Source organism: Saimiri boliviensis, chromosome X, assembly GCF_048565385.1.
Source record: "Saimiri boliviensis isolate mSaiBol1 chromosome X, mSaiBol1.pri, whole genome shotgun sequence".
NCBI classification, from domain to species: domain Eukaryota; kingdom Metazoa; phylum Chordata; class Mammalia; order Primates; family Cebidae; genus Saimiri; species Saimiri boliviensis.
In genome coordinates this window covers 53,397,194-53,422,550 of record NC_133470.1, presented here as the reverse complement: position 1 = coordinate 53,422,550, position 25,357 = coordinate 53,397,194, and the positions used below count along the sequence as shown (strand labels likewise).

At 39.3% G+C, this 25,357-nt stretch overlaps 1 protein-coding gene across 13 annotated transcripts in view; it reads left to right on the top strand.

Annotated features, from left to right (window-relative positions):
* ARHGEF9 (Cdc42 guanine nucleotide exchange factor 9) overlaps window positions 1–25,357 on the top strand; it is a 378,000-nt gene that overhangs the window by 280,259 nt on the left and 72,384 nt on the right. For all 13 annotated transcript variants that reach the window (XM_074391854.1, XM_039475471.2, XM_010351684.3 and 10 more), the window contains one exon: window positions 21,337–21,528. In XM_074391854.1, the coding sequence (XP_074247955.1) occupies window positions 21,337–21,528 (192 nt within the window). The remainder of the gene's footprint in view (window positions 1–21,336; window positions 21,529–25,357) is intronic.

The following is a 25,357-nucleotide window of genomic DNA, read 5'->3' as shown; positions in this document are numbered from 1 at the left end:
TATGCTTACAGACCTCACTCTTTAAAAGAAGGATTAAATTGTACCCAATGATGATGTTACCTAAATCCAAATGCATTTCATTTTCAGGGAAATGCCACTTTTATAAGAAATAGTAAATCCAAGGATGAGGGGAAATGATTGAGCAAGCCAGGATGGCTCAGGGAACCAAATGGCAGAACTAGATTTCCGATTGTCAGTGAGCAGGCATTAATGCTCCTAAGTTCAAGGCCAGGAGGAGTGTTCCTATGGGAACACAGCCTCAGTAGCCACTTGGTATAGAGTCTAGCGCAAGCTGTTCTCAACCCTGGCTATACCACAAAATCACTTCAGTAGAATAAAAAAACAAAAAACAACAAGAACTCAAACAAACAAAAACAGTAACACCCAGGCTCCAGTCTAGTTAAATAAGATTATTTGACCTAATTGGTGACTCACAAAGTGGGGTATCTTCATTCCCTACCTTGGAGTCTCACGGCTGATATTAAAGCCTTAGGATGGATAATCAAGAGTGCTTAGTGTGATTCTGTTCAAGTTAGCCCTACCTGTTACACATTAAAACCCAACCTGTAGTCTGGGAAACGCAGATTCTTGCCTCAGTTCTATTATTAGAAATGCAACTTGAGCAGCTTCCTATGCGTCTTCAAATATCAGTTTTCTTCCTTGTGAAATGGGAACAGTTGGGGCTTGTAAAAATGCTTTATTACCTGTGATATGCTGGATATTTGTAAATAGGAATTATGATGCCATTTTGGCCACTGTACAGGAATTTACCAGGTATATGTGTCTTCGACCTAGTCACATCTACCTCCTGTGTTGTTCAGAATTTGTGTGTTTTCTCATGTTCTTTCCTTTTTGTACTGGGGACGTGGCTTCACAAGAGCAGTGTAGGAGCTGATATACCTTCCCAGTAGTTGGTAAGGTTAAATGAATTAAACTTGCTCAGCGTCAATCCTCATATCTAGTTGTTGACATCTTCAGCTGTTTTCCTGGGCTGGTTTCCCCACTAGGAGCTAAGGGTAGACTGCTAGGATATGATTGTATCTCTAAGTAGCAAATCCAGCTTTTTCAGGCTCTTGTCCTTTGCCACTGTGCATAAAAGAAACCTTTTTTTTTTTTTTTTTTTTTTTTCTGACTTTGGACCATGACCTGAGGGAGCTTGCTGCCTACTTTAAGGGTAGATTGTGGGCAGTCCACATGACAACTTGTTATTGATTGGAGGTGAGGCGTGTGTGACAAGGCATAGGTTTGGACAGAAAGTAAAGAGCTTGCTTAGGTGTCATCAGGAGCTGGATATATACTTTGTTCTTTCAAATTCTTTATTTCTCTGGTTTCTGGCCTGTTTGGAAGTAGGGAGGTGAAAGGACCTAAGCCAATCATTACTGTCATTTCTTGCCTTTCTACAGACTAGATATCATGGAAACCCAACTTTTCCATTTCAAAGGAAAGCCCATTGTTACAGAGTATGAGCTGGCTTTTACATATATATTGTCTCTTTTTGGCTGCAAAAAAAAGATACTTGGAAAAAGCTTTTCACCTTTATGAAACCCTTGACTCACTATAGATTTAGAATTGGAAAGACCCATCTTAGCCAAGAGTGGCCAACTTAAATTGGCCCCTATAGGGGCCAATTAAGTGAGTGAAACAAATTGAGACAAGGGGTAAGTGGGTGCCTGTGTCCAACTGGGCAATCCATGCCCCATCTAAAGACAGCAAAAGTGACTTGGATGGTTTTCATCATTAAAATGGGGCATAGTGGAGAGAAAAGCCCAGAGGGGCCAGATCTTCTAGTATTTCAAGAAAAGCCAGGAATTGGATTTTTATGTAAAACTCTTTTGAAAAAAATATTAACCAGTAATTCATATTTTTAAAGAAGCACAGTGAAAGTCAAACACCATACGTATGTAGGCTAAATTATCTCCCAAGGACCCAGCTTGTGGCCATTGGTCAGCATACCTCCATACTGTATAAATACTAAGGAAACATGAGCCCAGAAAATGGAAATAACTTGCTTTCTCATGTAGGGAATTAGCGGCAAAGCCAGGACTTGAACCCAGGCCTCCTGAATCTTAAGACAATTTTACTAGACAGTCTTTGTCTAGTAAGTTTAATGTCTTGGCTTCCTTTGGTATGTTTTCTGCCAAATTATTTTTTCCCTGTGAATAGGTCAGATATTCCTGTTTCTTTGTTTTTGTTGAAAACTTGGCATTTTCAATATTATAATGTGGTAACTCTAGAAATCAGATTCTCTTCTTTCCCCAGGGTTTGCTACTGTTGATTGTTGAGGGCTGAGGTTGTATATTTGTTTAGTGACTTTTTTTCCAACTATTTTTACAAAACTGTATTCTTGTCATATATGGTCACTTTGAAGTCTCTGTTCAAACATTTTATCTCATTGGTCAGCCAATAACCTGACAGATTTCCTTAAACACCTGGATTCAAGAAGAAAAAGCAGTTCTATTTTCCTGCTTTTTGCAGCTTGACTCAGAGCTGGAGTACTCACTTGAGACTGTGCCAGGTCATCAACTCTTCTGTCTCAGCCTTCTCCTCCTGTTTGTATGGAGACCACAAATCCCCCAGAAATACAAGCCTATGGTCCTCTGAGGTTTTTTTCTGAGCATGCATCTGGTCCTGGGCATGTGTGTTATAGAGTGACTTCCCTGGTATGCACGGTAGCCCTTATGAATCCTTATTCCCCAAAGAAACTTGCTTTTTAGCTTCCTCCTTCCTGTGCTATTGGATCTCTTTGGTATTTGTCCTGTTCACAGTCCCTTGTCCCAAGTGAGCATGAGCAATGTATGTCTTGAAATCTTTCAACAGAGGCAGCCACAGCCTGGAAAGCCTCTCCAGCCAGGGGTCAACCTCTGTGCTAGTCCTTTAGTGCAAAACAGATCAAAATATACAACCACAATATTGTAAAGAACAAGGTCCTTATCCCCTGGCACCAGCAAGCCACACCAGGAATGTGGGCTACTCTCTCCTCAGCCACTGGAGGATGGGGGATGATAGGAGAATAAACAAAAGTGCTTCAATGCTCTCTTACCAAATTTTTGCTGCCCTTTTCTGCATTACATAGTCCCCTGTACATTGCTGCAAGTTTTGGATTAGAGTCTAGAGTTCCAAAACAATGGGTTCTGTCATTCATTGCCAGTTTAAGGTTGTTTCACTGGAAGAACTGATTCTTTGTGTGCCCGGTTCTATCCCTTTTAGTGATGTTGTCCCCTTCTGAATCTTTATCCTCTGCTTTCTGGCCTATAGCACAATCAGGAAAGGGCAGTCTTGGGCTGCTAACAAGACTGTTAGCACTTGAGGACTTACCTTTCATTCTAGACTAAAGGCAATAGTGTTTTCTTTCTTGAGAGCAGTTTCAATATACCAACCCTTGTTTAGCCATTTAAGCTTCGAAGTGTTCATAAATCTCTAGTTTTAAACATTTATATAATTTATGTAGAAAGTCTTGCTTGTGGCCCTAGAGGTGACACATTATAGGTTGTGAGTTTAGGCTGACATTAGCAGGGAGGGTCTCTCTTGCTGGATTATGGCAATTTCTCTCCCCTGTACTAGAATTTCAAATGGCATTATTAGAACTCATTTGCATTCACATAATCCATCTTAATGACTTCTCACTATGTACATTCTTTGGATTACATCATCTAGTACATTATTTGGCTAATTGGAGTGTTTTTTTTTTTCTTTTGATATGAAGCCTTCTTCAGCTCAAAGAGAACCTTAAATGTAGTTGTTACGTCACCCAGATGATTCCTCCAGATTTAGGTAGCACAGGTCACCCTCTTAAAAATCCCAAATTGAAAGTAATCTTGAGAGTCATAGAGCCTATCCCTCAGCCTCCAGGCAGGACCAGAGCTAAAATCACCCTGGGCTTTTGAGAACCTGGCCAGCATCTATAAACCAAGCTTGAACTGCTCTGTTATTTCCAGCTACTAGCCCTTATGCTTCAGTCTGAGCCAGTTTCTTGAAACATGTTGCTTTTTGCAAAAGGAAGATGGTATTTAAGAGTTGGCACTATTAGGAGACACTCTGAATTGTTTTCTTGGCTTTGGGGCTTTCCAAGGCTATTGTTGACCCATAGCACGGATTTGTAACCTGGTTGGCTACCTGAGTTTAGGCTATGATCTTGGGCCTGCCACCTATTTTTCTCTGTGTAATCAACCCCACACCCCCTGGTTCATCATTTGGGGATCATCTTAGGCCTTCCTAGCATCATGTATATACTGCCTTGGTGGTATGATGACTTGAAGAGAGGAGGATGATCACTGAGTACCTGGAGATGAGGTCTATTTCTGTGGCTCTTTGTAAAGTACAAAATTTTTGGAAAATCATTATACTTGTGTGTGTGTGTGTGTGTGTGTGTGTGTGTGTGTGTGTGTGTATGTATGTACATATATATATATATATATATTTAAACTGCTTATATTTTTTTCCACATGGCTTCTTATTACTAGTCCTCTAGTACTATTAATATATTCTCACCAGTATTTACTAAGTCCTGAACAAACGTTACTATCTAGCACTTAGCAACAGCTAACTCCTAGAGTGGTCTAGACAAGTACTAAGGGTATCTGGCATCCTGAGAGGCCTCTTCCAAGGCCTGTTGTCCTCTAAATTAGAGGGTCACTAGAGAAACAATACTTATAAGTGGGTGGGTCTCTTTTTTTACTTTTCAGAATTGAGTCTTTTTGAAGAGCTTTCATTTGAGATGTCTTCATATTGAATGACAGAAGACATGGCCTGCTTTAGCTCTGTTCCCAGAATGTATTTGGTCCCTCAAGTTGATACAGGGTAGTCATTGTTGGGGAACTTGAAGTTTGGTTGCCCATCTCTAGGGTATGAGATACAGGGCAAAGGGTCCGAGGGCTCAGGCCTTATGTGTACCATTGCTGTCAGAGATCTAGCCATCTAGGGAGTCTGAAATCCCCTGCTAAATATGTACATATATCTTTGCCTTTTAGAGACATTCTCCATCCCACCAGAGGATAGGGATGAAGCAGAGGATACCAATGACTTGAGCAAGAAACCAAACCGTTGAAGATGGCACTCCCTCAGCATGGTGGGCTGTATTGGCCAGCTGAGGGTGTCAGTCCTTAGGTTACCCAACTGTCCTCTCCCTTTCCTCTTCCTTGATTATAATTGGAATTCAGATCCAGTGAGATCTAAGTCACAAGCTTACTTTTGCCTTAGAGGAGCCAGGAGGTAGGCAAATGATGCTAAGAAGGCAGGAGAGGCATATGAATAGGGAGCTATGGGCAAATAGTTTTCTAACATTTTGAGGCCCTCCGTATTAGAAATATGCCTTGTAGGTATATCAAAAACCAGTTTGTGCCTGTTGGGCAGGAGGCATTTTCTGGAGCAATAGGAAATTGTAGGGCCCCTGGGGAAGGAGAGATGAAACATCTGAGAGGTTATCAAGCAGAAAGAGCACAATGAAGGTAGCAGGAGCATTGGCTAGGAAGTCAAAGATCTGAGTTGAAGGGAGAGCTTTGTCGCTGATTCCCTGAGGGATGTCAGGCAGAGACCTTCTCTCTTTTGGGCCTCAGTGTCTCCACTGACATTTCAAGGATTTGGACCAGGTGGTTTCTGAAGGCCCTATCCCCTTCACCAGTCTGAGGATCTTCCATGATTCTAGAACTAGGATAACATGGTAAAAACCACCCTGAAGCCACTCAAAATAGTACATCAAATTTGCTTGATGGAGCTGCCTAGTGGAGCAAGAAGGCTTGGCACTACAGCTGTTGAGTGGAGGGGTGAGGATGTTTCTGTGAGTCACCTGTCAGTAGATATGGCAAGGGAAACTGACACAAGGTGGTATGAAGAGGCAGTTCAGCTCAGAAGCTGTGTTCTCCTGTCCTTTGAGGAGCCATACTCTAAATCAAGAGACAGCTCACTTTTTTTTTCTTTTTGAAGATACATATACTTTTTAATTTTTACTTTTAATAACATTAATAGAATGGTATTTTAAGTTATTCAGAAAGTAAACATAAAAAGTAAAAGTCCCATTTCCATATACCCTACGCGTGTCAACCAGTTTTAAACCGTTTCTGCTTTTATATCTTCTTATGGTGAACTTCAAATCTGCAAATGTGTTTCAACTTTTTGATTCTAGAATTTTGGAGCATGACTCACCTATCAACTTTAAAGTAAAATTTAAAACTCAGTTTTCTCCCACAACCCATTTACTTAGCCCACTGATAATACCATTTGCCACTGCTCAACCCCACTTCTAGTTACCACTGCCACTTCGAACATCATATTGCTATAAGCCAAAAGTAGAACTAGGGAATTTCAGGGCTTGTGGGGATCTTAAAAGTCATCCGGTTTATTCCTCTTTCTAATGTTTAAACACCTCTAAAATGCTCCTGCCTCCCAAATGGTCGATTTAGTCCCTGCTCTGATACATCTACTAACAGATAGCTCCCTACCACTTTAGGCCACCAGTTATAGCTCAGGACAGAACTGAGATAGTTTGTCCTTATTTTGAACTAGAATTTGTCTTTCTGGAGCTTCTACTGATTGGAATGGTGTAAATGTCCAAGAAAACTGGCTCTAGAGATAATTTTTCTGGATTATAATCAGAGCCTTTCCATTTATTAGCAAAATGGCCATGGGCAGGTCACTTGTACTTTCTGTGCTTCAGTGATCTCATCAGTATATTGAGGATGTAACAACACCTACCTCATTAAGTTGTCGGGAGAACTAAACAATACAAGAAGAGCACTGACAATGGAGTCTGACATATAGGAAGCACTCAATAATAATACTGGTAATATTTGCAGCAAACTCTTAATGTAAATGGTAGAAATAATGTCCTTATTTCTCCCTGCTCCTCTTCCAAACCCTCTGGGAATATACTGATTCTCCACTCTCTCTGTAGCCCATCAGAGATCTGAAACCTAAGACCAAGTCTGCCAAGCCTCTCCTATCCTCCAGGCTTCTGAGCTTTCATCTTAACCATTATTTGGATGAATTAGCTTCTTGTTGCTGCTATGCGAGTGGCTAGAATGAGGCCATCTGGGCATGCAGGGCTTCTGTTCCATTCCATTCAGCCACTTGTCTGAGAACATAGGCTACATGGAAGCCTGGACATGCTGAAACTGCCAGGCTTTGAAGACTTAATAGGAATGCTTTTACAACTAATGACCCTGCTGAACATGTAATTGGGCAATATTCTTTCTTGGCTGTTTTGACCTCTACCAACAGGCATAAAAATGTTACTGGGGCCATCCATCAGCAGTTAGCCTTCATTTATGAACAAATAAATGATGGAACACTGGTGTCATATGTAGGAATCCAATAATGGATTGAAAAACCTCTTTTATAAGATGTACTGGGGAAAAGAGCCATAATAATACACCTGCAAATTCTGCCCATTGGTCCAGTTCTTTATTTGTTTTGATAAGCTTTTTAAGGTAGTAAAGTTATTGACATTGTTGCTCAGTAGAGCTTAGCCCTGAGTGGCGTGTGTGGGAGGAACTCATTCCCACATTTAGTTACATATAAGGGAAGCATAGCTTATTATGAAGGGTATATTTAATAAAGATGCTATATATGGGATGTGGCCAGCAGTACCCTGCAAATCAGTGCAGCCAGATGAACTTGAATTTGGGGCAAGTCCTAGAAGTTCACTTTCCCATGTGGATTGTGATAGGCTGAGAGTATGCACTGGGTAAGGACCCTCCCAATTGAAAATATTGGGAGAAAGTCTAGCCCAGTATGTAGAGCATAGCATCAGTAGGCAGCAGACAGAGGGTGGCTTTGTTGTCATGACAAGTGGCTGGTATTACTTGGTCCAACATCAGGTTGCTGGGTGTGCTTCAATAAGCAGATAAAGCATGGTGACCAGGTATCCAGAGGCAGGGAGTATGCAGTAAAAATGGTTTCTTTATTTGTAGAGTGAAGGACTTAACAAAAATTCATTTATCCAACAGATGATCATCAAATGGCCACTGAGAACATACAGAACTACCCTAGACCTTCAGCCCATCCTCCAAGAGTCTGATAATAGATATGAAAACTTATGTATAAGGGAGGTGATTTGCCCAAGTTCTGTTACTTTAGTCAAGTTATTTCCCTTTGCCAAATCTCACTTTTCTCCCCTGAAAGATGGAGGGGTCAGAACAGATAAACTCCAAGAATGTTTCTGGCCCATTCTCCATAATCTCTCTCTCTCTCTCTCTTTTTTTTTTTTTCCCTTTGAAGCAGGATCTTACGCTGTTTACGTTGTTGCCCAGGCTGGAAGTGTAGTGGCGTGATCATGGCTTGCTGTAGCCCCAAACTCCTGGGCCTGGGCACTCCTCCCACCTCAGCCTCCTGAGTAGCTGGGACTACAGGTGCCCGCCACCATACCCAACTAATTTTTATATTTTTTGTAGACGCAGGATTTAACCAGGTTGCCCAGGCTGGTCTCGAACTCCTGGACTCAAGCAATCCACCTGCCTAGGCCTCCCAAAGTGCTGGGATTATAGGCATGAACCACCACACCTGGCTATTTTTTTTTAAGGTGAGGTAAAATAAACATAAGATGAATTTCCCCATTTCAATCATTTTAAAGTGTACAATTCAATGTATTTGCAATGTTGTACAACCATCACCACCATCTAGTTCCAGAACTTTTTTATTGCCACAAAAAGAAACTCCATAACCATTAGCACTCATTCACCATTGCTCTCTCTTCTCAGTCTGTAGATAGTATAATGCTTTGTCAAATTTTCTACAAATGTTAGCAGGTAGAAAATAGAGGATAGTTACGGAAGGGATTAGATTCATAGGAACTGAGGACGGGAAGAGCCATACGACTTCAGTAGCTATAGGAGACTGTATCACCCTGGATACAGGCTGAAAGAAGTAAAAAAACAGAAGACAGATGTTATGGGAAAAGCCTCAACAGGGAACAAGTGCCATCTAGGGCACTGTTACAGTTCTGCAGGATCAGAAAGTGAATGAGAGCTTGCCAGACTTGCCTTTAACTTGCTAGTAAATGGCATAGCCCAAACAAGATTGTAATCCAACTCCAAAACCAATGTTTTGCCTCATCGACATCCTGGAGTTTTTTTTTTTTTTCTTTTCTTTTCTTTTCTTTTCTATATGTCTGCCAAATAATTGCAAGCTTTCTGGGTAATGAGTAACTCAGGTCAGCTTGATTTCTGCATTCTCCCTTAGTGTGGCTTTCATCATGAACTCAGTACTTCCATATCTGAATATCTTAAATAGAAACCTTCCCTTTATTTTAGCACAAACAGCAAATCAAAGCAAGTGTATAACAAATGAACTTCTTTTAAAAAATTTTTATCTTTTAAAATTTATTTATTATACTTTTAAGTTCTGGGTCCATGTGCAGATCATGCTGGTCTGTTACATAGGTATACACGTGCCATGGTGGGTTGTTTGCTGCATCCATTGCCCCATCATCTACATTAGATATTTCTCCTAATGTTATCCCTCCTCAATCCCCCCACCCCTGCTATTCCTCCTCTAGTTCCCTGCCCACCAGGCCCCAGTGTGTGATGTTCCCCTCCCTGCATCCATGTGTTCTCATTGTTCAACACCCACTTATGAGTGAGAACATGCGGTATTTGGTTTTCTGTTCTTGTGTCAGTTTGCTAAGAATGATGGTTTCCACCTTCATCCATGTCCCTGCAAAGGACATGAACTCATCCTTTTTTATGGATGCATAGTATTCCATGGTGTATATGTGCCACATCTTCTTTATCCAGTCTGTCACTGATGGGCATTTGGTGTGATTTCAAGTCTTGGCTATTGTGAACAGTGCCACAATAAACATACGTGTGCATGTATCTTTATAAATGATTTATAATCCTTTGAGTATATACCCAGTAATAGGATTGCTGGGTCAGATAGTATTTCTGTTTCTAGATCCTTGAGGAATCGCCACACTGTCTTCCACAATGGTTGAAGTCATTTACACTCCCACAAGCAGTGTAAAAGCGTTCCTATTTCTCCACATCCTCTCTAGCATCTGTTGTCTCCTGATTTTTTCATGATCACCATTCTAACTGGGGTGAGGTGGTATCTCAGTGTGGTTTTTATTTGCATTTTGCTAATTATCAGTGATGATGAGCATTTTTTCTTATGTTTGTTGGCTGCATAAATGTCATCTTTTGAAAAGTATCTGTTCATATCCTTTGCCCACTTTTTGATGGGGTTGTTTGTTTTCTTCTTGTAAATTCGTTTCAGTTCTTTGTAGATTCTGGATATTAGCTCTTTGTCACATGAGTGGATTGCAAAAATTTTTTCCCATTCTGTTGGTTATTGGTTCACCCTATTGATAGTTTCTTTTGCTGTGCAGAAACTCTTAAGTTTTATTAGATCCCATTTGTCTATTTTGGCTTTTGTTGCCAGTGCTTTTGGTGTTTTAGTTATGAAGTCCTTGCCTATGCCTATGTCCTAAATGGTATTGCCTAGGTTTTCTTCTAGAGTTTTTATGGTTATGCCTCATGTTTAAATCTTTAATCCATCTAGAGTTAATTTTTGTATAAGGTGTAAGGAAGAGATCCAGTTTCAGCTTTCTGCATATGGCTAGCCAGTTTTCCCAACACCATTTAATAAACAGGAAATCCTTTCCCCATTGCTTGTTATTGTCAAGTTTGTCAAAGATCAGATGGTTGTAGTTGTGTGGGGTTCTTTCTGAGGCCTCTGCTCTGCTCCTTTGGTCTATATCTCTGTTTTGATACCAGTACCTTGCTGTTTTGATTACAGTAGCCTTGTAATATAGTTTGAAGTCAGGTAACATGATACCTCCAACTTTTTTTTTTTTTTTTTTGGGCTTAGGTTGTCCTGACTATGTGGGCTCTTTTTTGGTTCCATATGAAGTTTAAGGTGTTTTTTCCAATTCTGTGAAGAAAGTCATTGGTAGCTTGATGGGGATAACATTGAAGCTATAAATTACTTTTGGCAGTATGGCCATTTTAACGATATTGATTCTTCCTAACCAGGAGCATGGAATGTTTTTCCATCTGTTTGTGTCCTCTCTTATTTCCTCGAGCAGTGGTTTGTAGTTCTCCTTGAAGAGGTCCTTCACATCCCTTGTTAGTTGTATTCCTAAGTATTTTATTCTCTTTGTAGCAATTGTGAGTGGGAGTTAATTCATGATTTGGCTGTTTGTTATTAATGTATAGGAATGCTTGTGATTTCTGCACATCGATTGTGTATCCTGAGACTCTGCTGAGGCGGCTTATCAGCTTAAGGAGATTTTGGACTGAGATGATGGGGTCTTCTAAATATACAATCATGTCATCTGCAAAATGGGGACAATTTGATGTCCTCTTTTCTTATTCGAATACCCTTTATTTCTTTCTCTTGCCTGATGGCCCTAGCCAGAACATCCAATACTATGTTGAATAGGCGTGGTGAGAGAGGGCACCCTTGTCTAGTGCCAGTTTTCAAAGGGAGTGCTTCCAGTTTTTACCCATACAGTATGATACTGGCTATGGGTTTATCATAAATAACTCTTATTATTTTGAGATATGATCCATTGATAGTTTATTGAGAGTTTTTAGCAAAAAAAAAAAAAAAAAAAAAAAAAAAAACCATTGGATTCTTTCGAAGGCCTTTTCTGCATCTGTTGAGATAAGATAATCATGTGGTTTTTGACTTTGGTTCTGTTTATGTGACGGATTACATTTATAGATTTGTGGATGTTGAATCAGCCTTGCATCCCTGAGATGAAGCTGACTTGATTGTGATTGATAAGCTTTTTGATGTGTTTTTGGATTCATTTTGCTAGTATTTCATTGAAGGTTTTTGCATCACTGTTCATCATGGATATTGGCCTGAGGTTTTCTTTTTTAGTTGCATCTCTGCCGGGTTTTGGTATCAGGATGATGTTGGTCTCATAAAATGAGTTAGGGAGTATTCCCTGTTTTTGTATTGTTTGGAATAGTTTCAGAAGGAATGGTACCAGCTCCTCTTTGTACCTCTGGTAGAATTCAACCGTGAACCCATTTGGTCCTGGACCTTTTCTGGTTGGTAGGCTATTAATTGCTGCCTCAACTTCAGAGCTTGTTATTGATCTATTCAGGGATTCAACTTCTTCCTGGTTTAGTCTTGGGAGGGTGTAAGTGTCCAGGAATTTATCCATTTCTTCTTGGTTTACTGGTTTATGTGCATAGAAGTGTTTGTAGTAATCTCTGATTGTAGTTTGTATTTCTGTGGGATTGGTGTTGATACCCTCTTTATCATTTTTATTGCATCTATTTGAATCTTCTCTCTTTTCTTTTTTATTAGTTTGGCTAGTGGTCCATCTATTTTGATGATCTTTTAAAAAAACCAGCTCTTGGATTTATTGATTTTTTTGAAGGGTTTTTTTGTGTCTCTATCTCCTTCAATTCTGCTTTGATCTTAGTTATTTCTTGTCTTCTGCTAGCTTTTGAATTTGTTTGATTTTATTCCTCTAGTTCTTTTATTCGTGACATTAGGGTGTCAATTTTATGTTTCCTCACTTCTCTGGTGGGCCTTGAGTGCTATAAATTTCCCTCTAGATACTGCTTTAAATGTGTCCCAGAGATTCTGGTCCATTTTGTCTTCGTTCTCATTGGTTTTGAAGAACGTCTTTATTACTGCCTTCATTTTATTTTGTCCAGTAGTCAAAGAAATGAACTTCTAAAGGTCCTGGAAGCGCACTCCTTTTGTGGCTACTTAACTAATTAACCTAAATTCTATCAATGTCTAAGCAGGATAATTACATGAAAACCAATGAATAGAAGACTTAGGGGTATAGTGGAGTGTAATTCATATCAGAGATATCTAGTTTTCTTGACTGGGAAGGAACCTATGTTACCTGTGAAGGGTTTCCCTACACTCCAGTCCACCCCCGTTCTAGCTTGAGTTCTCTCTCACCTTAGGAAGCCTTATCATGGGCAGAAATCAACAATACCTCCAACCTTGAGTAAGTAAGTCTCCATTCATTGAGAAGTGTTTTTGAGTCTCATTATTAAGGAGATGGCATTTAGAGTATAAGAAAATTGGGACCATTGCCAGAGCAATTACAAAAGTACTTCCTAAAACTCTTCCCTGACCAGAAAGGACAGTTTTTCTTATATGTTGCTTCATTGTTCTAGGGGCAGACAATGCCAACCTCGGGGATAATAACAAGAACAGCTAATATTTGACTCTGTGCTAGAAACTGTTTTACATGTGCTACCTTATTTAATCCTCACAATAGCCCCATGAGATAGATAGATATTATTCTATCTCTTTCAGAGATGAGTAAACTGAGGATCAGAGAAGTTAAAGTAACTTACTCTGTGTTATTCACAGAGGTAGTTGTAGAACCAGGATTTGAACTCAGGCTTCCTAGTCTTCACCCTTTACCACTGTCATAGACTGTCTCTCCTAATTTTGGCCTAAGAGTCTGGAGACTTTGCTTCAATCCTGACTGCCAGTTTGAGGCATCCCCCTGTCTGGCCTTGGATTTCTCATCTGGGAAGTAGAAAGAGTAAGGCTTGCTTGCCTGCCCTGCAGGGCTATTTTGAAGTCCAAATAAGAGAGTTTGTGGGAAGGCACTGTTCTTGAACTAGGTCTTCAGGGAAGCCAGGGAAAAAAGAAGAATGACAGAAAAGAGTAGGGAAGGCCTTTCTGAAGAAGGAGTAGGGGGCAGGCATTAGAAGGATACAAGGTATAGAGGTGTGAATAAACAGAATGTGTTGGAATGAATGTGGTGGCAGAGAAAAGGCCTTTTGGTGACCTTTGTTATGGAAGAGTTTACGTGTGGCCTTGCCTGAGGTCACACGTCTGTGTTGAGGAGCAGTGAAACTTGCTGAGTCTGGCCCATTATAATGTGCTGATGGAAAGCCATGAATGCAAACACAGGATATTCACATAAGTCTTTTTTTTTCTCTTTTTTTTCTGTCATTTAACAAAAATTTTCATTGCTCTGGTTGAAGCTCCTGTTTCTCATTATGTCGGTGCTGGAGAGGGAGAACAATTTGTTAGCAACCTTCTTATAATGATCCTTCATATAATCAGTGACAGTTATTAAATCTTCCCTTGAGGGGTAGAGAAGTAGTTTCTGTGCCTGACTGCATATACCATGCTGATTGTCTTTGGGCTAGAGAGGAATGCTAAGGGCTTCCTGGCATGCACATTCAGGGATCCTTAAGCACTTCTGATCCTCCTGGAAGCTGAGACTGGGGCTCCAAAACAGGGTTATTTATTTATTTATTTATTTGTGTATATGCATGTGTGTGTGTATGTATGTGTGAGAAGTAGGAACTCTGCTTGAAACTAACCAGGTTACTTTCAGTCCCTCAGATTCACCTTTGTATCCACGCTTCGCCATTGCTTCACTATGGTAACAGAGAAAAGGCCTTTTGGTGACCTTTGTTATGGAAGAGTTCATGTTCCCTTCAATCCCTCTGCTTTATCTGTATTTTGCCCTTTTGCAGTGTTTGCTCTGATTTTTGGCTGGCACTTTTATTCAAAAAGAGACAGAGCTCATGATTAGAATTATCTGAAAAAGGAAAGGGCTTCCTTGGGAGACAGTGATCTCCTTATCAATCATTGTGTTCAAGCAGATAGGCTGTGCAATTGCTGGCAGGGGATATTGTCAAGGGAGTCTATGTATTGATTGGGGAGCAAGGGGTGACAATGACTTGTCCACCTTCCATTTCCTTTATAAACTCTGATTCTATAGCTCTGAGTGTCTATTGTTTAATGACTGGCGGTAATAACCTCTCACCTCTTCAAAGGATAGATTGCTTTTTGCTCCTCTCTGGTTGACTAGATTTGGCCTCTGAAACTATCAAGGTGAGATTTAGACAATACCGCTTACAGATTCTCTTCTCAGAAATATTACACTGCTGGAGACGGGCTGGCTGGCTTTCTAAGACACTCCTTGAGCCTTTAGTGACTTCATGAAGGTGTTACTGGCTGGATATATGGTAGTTTTCTTTTAAAACTAGTGATCCATTTGCGGGGAGGGGCTACTAAAGATGTTGAAGAGGGTGCACCAAGGGCTGGGTAATCACCACTTTATCATATGGAACATGATGAATCTGTCAGGATAAACATATTGGCATATAAATGCAAGAAGAGAGGTTGACAAGGATTTCACGCAAAATCCATAACTGTGGTTACCTCGGGAGAGGTAGAATATGATTAGGATGGAGAACAGTCAAAGGGGAAATTTCACCTTGTCCAGACAGTTTTAGCTTTTTAATGTATCTATTTTTATAAATATATAATTTCCATACCATAAAGTTTACCATTTTAAAGTATACAGCTTAGTGGGTTTTAGTATATTCACAAAGTTGTGCAACCATCACCATTGTCTAATTCTGAAACATTTTTAAAATCATTGTTAATAGACAAAACTGTATATATTTTGGGAGCATAATGTGACGATTTGATATATTATGTACACACACACACACACACACACACACACACACACATATATTCTGGAATGATTAAATTAACATATCATCACCACACATACTTACCATTATTTTGTAGTGAGAACATTTAAAATTGTACTTTCTTAGCAGTTTTCCAATAATAATGGTGTTCTGTTACACAAGTATGCCATATTTTGGTTTATCCATTCATCAATTAATGAACATTTTGATTGCTTTTCCTTTTGGCTGTTATGAATAATGCTACTATGAACATTTGTATACAAGTTTTTCTGTGAGCACGTGTTTTTATTTCTCTTGAGTATATATCTAGGAGTGTAATTGTTGGATCATATAGTAACTGCATGCTTAACTTTTTAAGGAACTGCCAAAATGTTTTCTACAGCAGCTATACCATTTTACATTCCTACCAGCAGTGTATGAGAGTTTCCCATTACTGGGTTATTTTTTCACTTTATTGATGGTATCATTTGTAGCACAAAGTTTTCAATTTTGATGAAGTTCGCTTTACTTTTACTTGGTTGCTTATGTTATAGGTGTCATATCTAAGAAACTATTGTCTAAGGTTACAGATTTTCCTCTATGTTTTCATTGATGACTTTGATAATCTGATTTCATTCAGATATTTTATCCATTTTAATTTATTTTTTGTGTATAGTATGAAGTAAGGACCAAAGTTCATTCTTTTGCATGTGGATATCCAGTTGTACCAGCACCATTTGTTGAAAAAACTGTACTTCTTGAATCATCTTGGCACCTTTGACAAATATCAGTTCAGCATGGATGTAGGATATATTTCTGGACTCCTGGTTTTATTTCATTGATCTTTATATCTATTCTTATGCCAGTGCCCCATTCTCTTGATTATTGTAGGTTTGTAATAAGTTTTGAAATCAGAAAGTATGAGTCCTCCAAATTTATTCTCCTTTTTCAAAATTGTTTTGGTTATTCTGGGTCCCTAAAACTTCCATGTGAGTTTTAATATTAATTTTTTCAATTTTCTTCAAAGACACCAGGTGAGATTCTGATAGGTATTGTGTTGAATCTGAATTAATCTGAGAAATATTGCCATATTAGCACCATTAAATCTTCCAATCCATGAAAAGGAGAGGCTTTTCTATTTAGTTCTTCTTTACTTTGTTTCAATAATGCTTTTTAGTTTTCAGTGTATAATATTGCACTTTTGTTAACTTTATTCCTATGTATTATTTCTGTTGCTATTTAAATGTGATTATTTTCTTAATTTAACTTTCAGATTGTTCACTGCTAGTATATAGAAACATAATTGATTTTTTATATTGATCTTATATCCTGCAACAAGGCCTAGCTTATTTATTAGTTATAACAGGTTTTTTGGTAGATTCTATATGATTTCCTGCATATGATCTGTGACTAGAGATAGTTTTACCTCTTTCTGATGCAATGTCTTTTATTTCTTTTTCTTGTCCAATTGTTCTGGCTAGAACCTTCAGTATAAGGTTGAATAGAAGTGATGAAAGTGAGTATCCTTGTTTTGTTCTTGATTGTAGGATGAAAGCCTTCAGTCTTTCACCATTAAATGTGATATTAACCTTGGATTTTTCATAAATGTTCATTATTATTTGAAGGAAAGTTCCCTTCTATTTCTGGTTTGTTGAGTATTTTTTTTTTTCCACCATGAAAGGGTGTTGGATTTTGCAAATGCTTTTTTGGTGCCTGTTGAGATGATCATGTGGGATTTTATAACCTTATTTCACTAATACGGTATAATTTACTTGGACTGATTTTCATATGTGAAGCAGCCTTGCATTCCTGGGATAAATTGCATCTGGTAAGGTAGAAAATTTGTTTTTAATATGTTGCTGGATTTGGTTTGCTAATATTTTATTGAGGATTTCTATATTTCTGTTATTTGGAGGGGTTTGTGAAAGATTGGTATTAGTTATTTTTAAAATATTTGGTAGAATTCACTAATGAAGCCATCTAGTCCTGAGGTTTGGTTTCCTCCCCACCCCATGCGGGAAGTTTTCAAGATTGAATGAAGTTATTCATTAAATCTTTTTCTTGTTATAGGTGTTCTCAGATTTTCTATTTCTCCTTCAATCAGTTTCTGTAGCTTGTGTCTTTCTAGGACTTTGTCCATTTCATCAGGTTATGTAATTTATTGACATACAATTGTTGATAATATTCCCTTTTAATCCTTATTTCTGTAATACTGGTAGTAATATTTCTTCTTTTGTCCATGATTTCAATAATTTTGATCTATTTTTTTCTATTTTAAGTTTTTCAAGCAATGGGGAAAGGATTCCCTGTTTAATAAATGGTGTTGGGAAAACTGGCTAGCCATGTGCAGAAAGCAGAAACAGGACCCCTTCCTGACACCTTACACCAAAATTAACTCCAGATGGATTAAAGACTTAAACATTAAGTTTTTTTCAAGGAAAATGTGTTGTTGTATAATTTATAATTTTAAAAAGAGAAAAAAAAATGGAAGACACAAAATAAAAAGGCATATTAAAGATATGGGTATATTGGTAACTCCCTGGCTATCTTTGTGGGTATCAGCTTCTCTATTAGGAAACTGAGAAGTTGGGTTACTGTTGCTGAAGTTGTTGAAAGCCTCTGGACTATTGTATTTCTATGTTTGAGCATGGGATTAAAGGACATAGATGGGAAATTAGTGAACAGAAAATAGACCAGTCTGTGAGGAGCCTGATATTCCTGAAGGAAGCAGTAGGAAATAAGAGTGGAAATACAGATTAGAGTCAGATTATGGTAATATTTGAATGTCAGTGTGAGTGGTTTGGACTTGCTTTATAATCAGTGGAGAGCTATTAAGGATTTGAGGCTTATGGATTAGCCAGTCAAGGTGATAGTCAAGGAAATTGGTCTGATAGTGGTATGTGGGAAGTGTAAAAGCTAGAGGATCACCCAGGGACTTGTCTAGGTATAACAAGATGAGAACAATGACAGTGAAAATAGAAAAAAGGAGCAATAAAGACCAGAGATTGTCTCCAAATTGGAAAGCACTCCATGTTTTAGAAGGAGGAGGGAAGAATGAGTTGTCTTGCTCATCTGCATGTCCTTCACAGTTAGTGTTTAGGCACAGAATAGGTCCAAAGTAAGTATTTGTTAAATTGAACTGCATTAACCAGCCTTGCTTCAGAGTTTAATGAAGGCTGGGGAAACCAGCCTTTAAGTACTCTAAGAAGACTTACAGGACAGCCTTTCAATCTGGCAGATTCCAGGCATTGTCCATCTTCTTACTTGTCACCCAGGCATCTATATGTGCTAATTGCAGCATTAATGAAGAAAAGGTACACAGTAGCCTGCATAGATTGTTAGATAGAGTTGATAATGGCTCTGTGGTCTGACATTTCAGACCAGATAAGCTTATGGGCTGACCTGTGTCAATGCACTGTGACATACTAGCAGACAAAGACCTTTCTCTGCACAGAACAGGGAAGTTCTCAAGAGCAGAGGACTGAGGTTAGACCAGAAAGTCTTATCACTAGGCCCAGGGGATCTTTTGTGGGAACCTGGGATCAGGAGAAGAACAATTAGGCCTTATGTGGGAGCTTTTTCTAGGCTAAGAAACATCTTTTCTCAAATGTCAACTCTATAAAGGGCAGTGATTTCTGTCTTTTTTATTTGCTGATGTATCCCTAATATCTGGCACATTATTGGCACTTGGCATAGATTTAATGAATGAATTACTCGGTTAGTAGTTATTTTGGAGGAAAGTAGTATCTTAACCTAAGGAATAGGCTTCCGGGCTTGGAGTAGAGTAGATGAAGTTGTCTTCTCGGAAGCTCCTTATGAAGGATCCTGATACATGGGCCTTTAGTTATAGCCAGAAGGGACTTCTCTACCAAATTCTTTATAAGGAATCTGTTTTCACTTGGCTGCAGTTGCCTTCATCTTCTCTCACTGTTATTTGGAACGACAGTGTCATGGTATATAGCTGGAACCTAAATGTGGTTCTGTTTCTGCCTTTACATCTGCTCCCCCTTTCCTTCCTTCATATCCTGTGTTCCTTCCCAGTGGAGTTATTCAAAATATTCATCCTATTCCAGCTATCCAAAAGCCAACATTTGGACCTGACTTTTCTTAAACTCCTAGGAAAAAAAGAGAGGATTCTTATTCCTTAAAGGCCTGCCTTTGTTACCCTTTCCATAGCAGGATTTAGCTTGCTTTGTGAGAAGCAGGGAAAAGCTAATGGATTATTAGAGAATGAGATTTTCATTGTTACAAATAGACAGCATCATGTAAACATCATGAGATGTTTGTTTCAGTGCCTTAAATAACTTTTTTTGCCCAGGTCCATCCTTTTGAATAATCATCTCTCATATTGCCTGTTGACTGAATTAAAGGACAGCTATTAGCATATTAAAAACACAAAGCTGACCTTTCAGAAGCTGGAAAGAGATTTATAATGGAGCACTTGCAGAGGGTGATGGGTTTTGGATGGAGATACATTTTGCAAATTTGGCTATGTATGCAAAGTACATAAAAACAGAATGAACCCTATTTGCTTTGGCCTGTGACAATTCAGTCATATGTTGATATATGCTGGTGACTTCTCTAACTTCACTGAGTAGTAATCATGCCCCCTCACTTCCCATGAGAAAAAGAAAGAAGGAAGAATATACAGAGTTGGGAAGTAACTGCCATACCTCTAGTTCAATGCCAAAGCCTCTTCCCCTCAGTGATTACCCACCAAAAGGCTTTTCTGATGGCAGAAATAGGGATGCATCTAAATTGTTGGATCTCAGCTTCTTGAGGCAGGAATGTGGAAAAAGCTGAGGGTTAAGGAGGGAAAATATGGAGAGTGTTTTAAACCTGTTGAGACAACTGGCAAGCTCTTTGTCTAATTACCTCTGACAGATTTTGTCACTCTGCCAAACAGGCCCACTCTTCTTTTCCTTCCTGCCTCCATGGTTTCCCCACTTCCTAGGACTGCGGGGGTGGCAGGAAGGGCCATCTTCTTGATTTTCAGTCAAAGTCATCTAGAAGATCCAAAGACATCTGACTTGGCTGTCCCAAAGGATTTTTTTTTCTTAGCTTCTCTCTGCCTTCATGATTTAGAATGGACAGTCTCAACCGTTACCAAATTTATCAATTTCTGATGATTCTAATAATTGCCTGCCCATCTTGGCCCAAGCAATTTCCTTTTCTTTTCCTGTCTTCCTTAGAGCCAGAGGCACAAAGATGCTGACACAGTGACTAAGAGCATAGGCTCTGGAGACACTGGCTCCTATCCCAGCTCCTCTGCTTCCTAACTGTGTGACTTGGGATAGATTGCTTAACTTCTCTGAGCCTCAGTCTCCTCTTCTGTGAAATGGTGGTAATAAGTGACACTTAACTAGCAGTGCTGAATACAGTATACTGTAAGCTCTTAGCACAGTGAATGGTATATAGTTGGTGCCAATTAATAGCTATTGCTAGTATGTGGTGGGGAAATATTCTCCCATCTCCATCCCAATCTTAAAAAGGTAGAGATCTTTGCATGTCCAAGATATTTTACAGTAAAATTTTGATGATCATTTTTATATCTTATCACAGAAATCAACACTGACATTGTTTTCGAGATACCCACTCTAGCATTTAACTTTGGCCTCTATATTTGCAGGTACTTAAATGCTGTGTTTTACAGTAAACCAACTGTGGCACTCAAGATGTATAGCTTAACCTTTTTTAAAATCCAGTTGTGCCACCTAGATGTGCTATAGAATGAATGAATCTAGTTACTCTGCTCGATTTACAGATAGGTCACCAGAGACCTATAGAAAATTAAACCCATGCCCAGGGCAAAAAGTCACCCTAGAGTCAGGTTTGGAATTCAGTTTGCAGAGGTCTCTGGTTGAAGTTTCTCTGAATACCTGAGAAATTCAATTTATCCTTTTTCTTATTTTCTGGAAACCTCTCAAAGAAGGAAGCTAACTCATTATTTTTCTTTTGCCTGCTTCCACAGCTCTGGGTGAACCAGGAAGATGAGGTGGAGGAAGGGCCCAGTGATGTGCAGAACGGACACCTAGACCCCAACTCAGACTGCCTCTGTCTGGGGCGGCCACTACAGAACCGGGACCAGATGCGGGCCAATGTCATCAATGAGATCATGAGTACTGAGCGTCACTACATCAAGCACCTTAAGGATATTTGTGAGGTAACCATGGTGGTTCATGTGGAGATACTTCGTGAAGAACTGACAACCCTCCTGGGCCCTGCCTGTGACACTCCCAAGATGTTGGAAAGGGCACATACCCTCCCAGATTCTGTTCAGTGAGGTGAAACTGCTTCCTTAGGGTTTCTCAAACTGTTTTTCACATTTTTTCTCTATCTGTCTAACTTAAATATTTATTTGTTTATATACATTTGTCTCTCTTTTTTTACCCTTTCTTTGTGTCTTCCTCATTTTTTTCCCCTGAATCCCTACTTTTATCTTCTTGGTTTCTGATCCAGTTGTAGCCATCTCATGTAAGGGCTGAACCTCACTCATTAAAGCAAAACGCATCTCCCACAAAGCCAGTGATTCGTAGACTTCAACATACACCAGAGTTTCTGGGGGAGCTTGTTAAGCAGCCCTCTCACTCTTGTCCCCCAAGTCATGAATTATCAGTCTCAGGTAAGGTATGAACATTTATAGGTTTAATGAGCATCCCTGGTGATGCTGATGCTGCTGGCCCTACTCTCTCACTTGGAGAACACTAGTTGTGAGTTTAAGCAGAAAAGAGCTTGGAGACAGCAGTTTACAGAAGACAAAGGCTGGATGGACAAACACTGGCTCCTTTAGTATGTCACTTTTTTTCCCTAGGAGATGTCTCTCTAATTCCTAACCCCATTATTTTCATCTCTCTGTCATAAGTGAAGATGAGAGCCTTTTCCCTCATACTGTCTTAAGCTTAGTAGATGCAAGTTGGCATTTTCAAAGGGCATTTTACTGAACAGGAAGGGAAAACCAATGGAAAATGAAGGCAGTATTTTTAAAAGGATCACACACACACACCCCCCCCCCCCACACACACCCACACACCCACACCCACACTTTTTTTCTTTACCCAGGGAAAACTCTGCTTTGAATCTTTTTGTCACCTTTCTTCCAGAAGAGGGCTTAAGTTCTGTTTTCTGTCCCCCAGCCTAGGGTCCACTGTGGAGTCAGTAGTACAGCCCCAACATTTTTCAAAGTTCTTATTTCTCTACATAGTACTGCCCAATAGAAATTCCTGGAACGATGAAAATGTTCTATGTCTGCATTCTCCAATATAGTAGCTATGAGTCAACAATTTATGACTGTTGAAGAGTTAAAATGTGGCTGGTATGACTGAGAAATGGAATTTTAAATTGTATTTACATTTAATTTAATTTAGGCAACCATATATCTATAATGATAGCCACATTGGACAGTGCAGCTCTGGAAACACCAAGGCCAAGTATTACGTGCCTGAACTTTCTTTATCTCAACTAATTGTCTTACCCCTCCCCGGAAGATTAAAAGTTATCTTGTCCCATTGCCCCACTTCCTACCCTACCCTGAGGCAATAAAATACAGCAGAAAGAATAAGAGGTCTGGAGACATGGAATGCTGGTTTTTCACATTCCGTCTTTGTCACTAAGTTACCCTGTAAGCCTGAAGGCACCCTTTAACTCCTCTGACATTCAGTTTTCTTATTTTTCCAGTGGACTTCATTATAACAATCTCTAATGTTGTTGAGGAAATTAAGTACATATAATATTGTAGTAACATATGTTGTATTTGGAAAAAGGTAATTTTCTTTTTTGCCTCTTTTTAAAATCCATTCACCCATCCCTTCACATCAATGATTGATGCTAAAAAAAAATTCTCCCTTGGAATGTGCTACATGGCATTCAGCATAAAACCACTGACACTTTATTCATTCAGCAAACTTTTAGTGGAATTCTGCTCTGTACCAGACCTGTGGACATAACTTCTAGCCTTAAATTGTTGTACTTTAGGCCAGCAGCATCTGTATTACCTGGGAACTTGTTAGAAATGCAAAATCTTTGGCTCCAACCCAGACTTACTGAATCAGCGTATGCATTTTAACAAAGTTACTATCTGATGTATAATACAAAATAAAGTTTGAGGAGTGTTGCTCAAAAATGATACATATATTACAATGTCATAGTGTTTTTCATAAAATTAAATAGTCTTCTTCATTTGGTAGCTGAGGGATGCTGTCAAGATCTAAATCAGGTCATATCACTCCTCTGCTCAGAACCTTCTAATGGCTCACCATTTCTCCCTGAAGAAAAGCCAAAGTTATTATTACTTATAAGGACCTGTGTGATCAACCCATCCTTGCCTCTATGACTTTCACCTACTGCTCCTTTCTACCATGCTTTCTTCACTACTACAGCTATACTGACCTCTTGCTTTTCCTTCAGCATTACTAATATGCTCCTCCCTCAGAGCATTTGCAGTTTTTTCACTCTGCTTAAAGCACTCCCCTCCCCACCCCACATTTATATGGCTCCTGTCCTTAGCTCCTTCAAGCCTTTGCTCAAATATCATCTTCTTGAGACTTCTCTAAGCATTCTATTTAAACCTGTAATGTTGCACTGCCTCTACCCCTTTCCTGCTTTGTTTCTATCCTTTACACCTATCTGTCTGACATATTATATATTTAACTGATATATTTTGTTTATTTTCTGACTCCCCTTCTGGAATGCACTTTCCATGAAGGACAGGGGTTTTTATCTGTTGATTTACTGATATATCCTCCCTAGCACAGTGCCTGATACTAGATGCTCAATAAATATTGCTTAAAGTCAAAAATAAATATAGTTGCTCATATGTATGTACTGCTTTGATTGGCAAAGTACGTTCATATCATATGTCATTTGATCTTCAGAGGACAAAGGTTATTATTGTTATTTCTGTTTTCTAGATCAACAGAGTGAGTGTTTAAGAAGCAAAATAATTTTCCCAGAGCTCTCAGATATTAGCCCAGTGGAAGTCCTTAGAAGGCTCTCCCAACTCCCACACATCTTTACCTCTTCCTATGGGCCACAGGCTCAGGACAGCAGTGGAAGTTATTTCTCTTTCCAGAACGTAGGGTGTGTTATGATCCTGCTTTAAGGACTTTTCCAATTCAGCCCACCCAGTCAAACCTTTTGTTGACAACTTGCTGATTCCTTATTTTTCAACTATTATTAGTGTTGAAGTTAAGTATTTAAATGGGAGCTATCTCTTTGTTTCACCCCATAATCACAGACATCAAAGGGAGGTGGAGAAAGCTGTGTCTAGCTGGACTAGAAGACAGTAGTTTAGCCCAAGACTGTGTTTGGTTTAATGAAACCAAAAGCTGTGAGGAGTGAATGGTTTATCAGAAAGAATACTAGACTTAGAATTGGGAGTTCTGGTTTCAGGTCCCACCTTGTTCACTAACTGCCTGAGGAATCACAAATGAGTCTTTTCCACCCTAGGCCTTGTCCCCCATCTCTAAAATGTGTAGGTTTGGAGGAGCTCTTTAGGTCTGGATCTTACTTTTTCTCTAGTTCTGTAAGACGTAGATATGCGATCACTAAAGAAAAATTGTGATAGTGAGCCAGGCTCCTTCTGCATTTTCTGCCTCTTCCTTCTTGGTACCCTTGGAAGCATGTCTTACTCAAGCATGAATGTGTTAACATGGCATAAACCACTCTTTCTGCTGTAGGTTATGGGAGGGCTGTAAACACTTGCTACTCTTATACTTCTTGAAGGGGAAATGGGGAAAATTTTATTCAGTATAGAAAAAAAGTCACACTATTTTTTAGAGAATATTTTTTTTTCTCTCCTGGGAGCAGAAAGTACTTTACAAACATTTTAAAAATCATAATGTATGTTCTGAGCTACATCTGTGGAATGTGCAGGTTTGCTACATAGGTATGCATCTGCCACAGTGGTTTATTGCATCTATCCCCTCATCATCTACATTAGGTATTTCTCCTAATGCTATCCCTCCCCTAGCTCCCCACCCACCAACAGGCCCAGG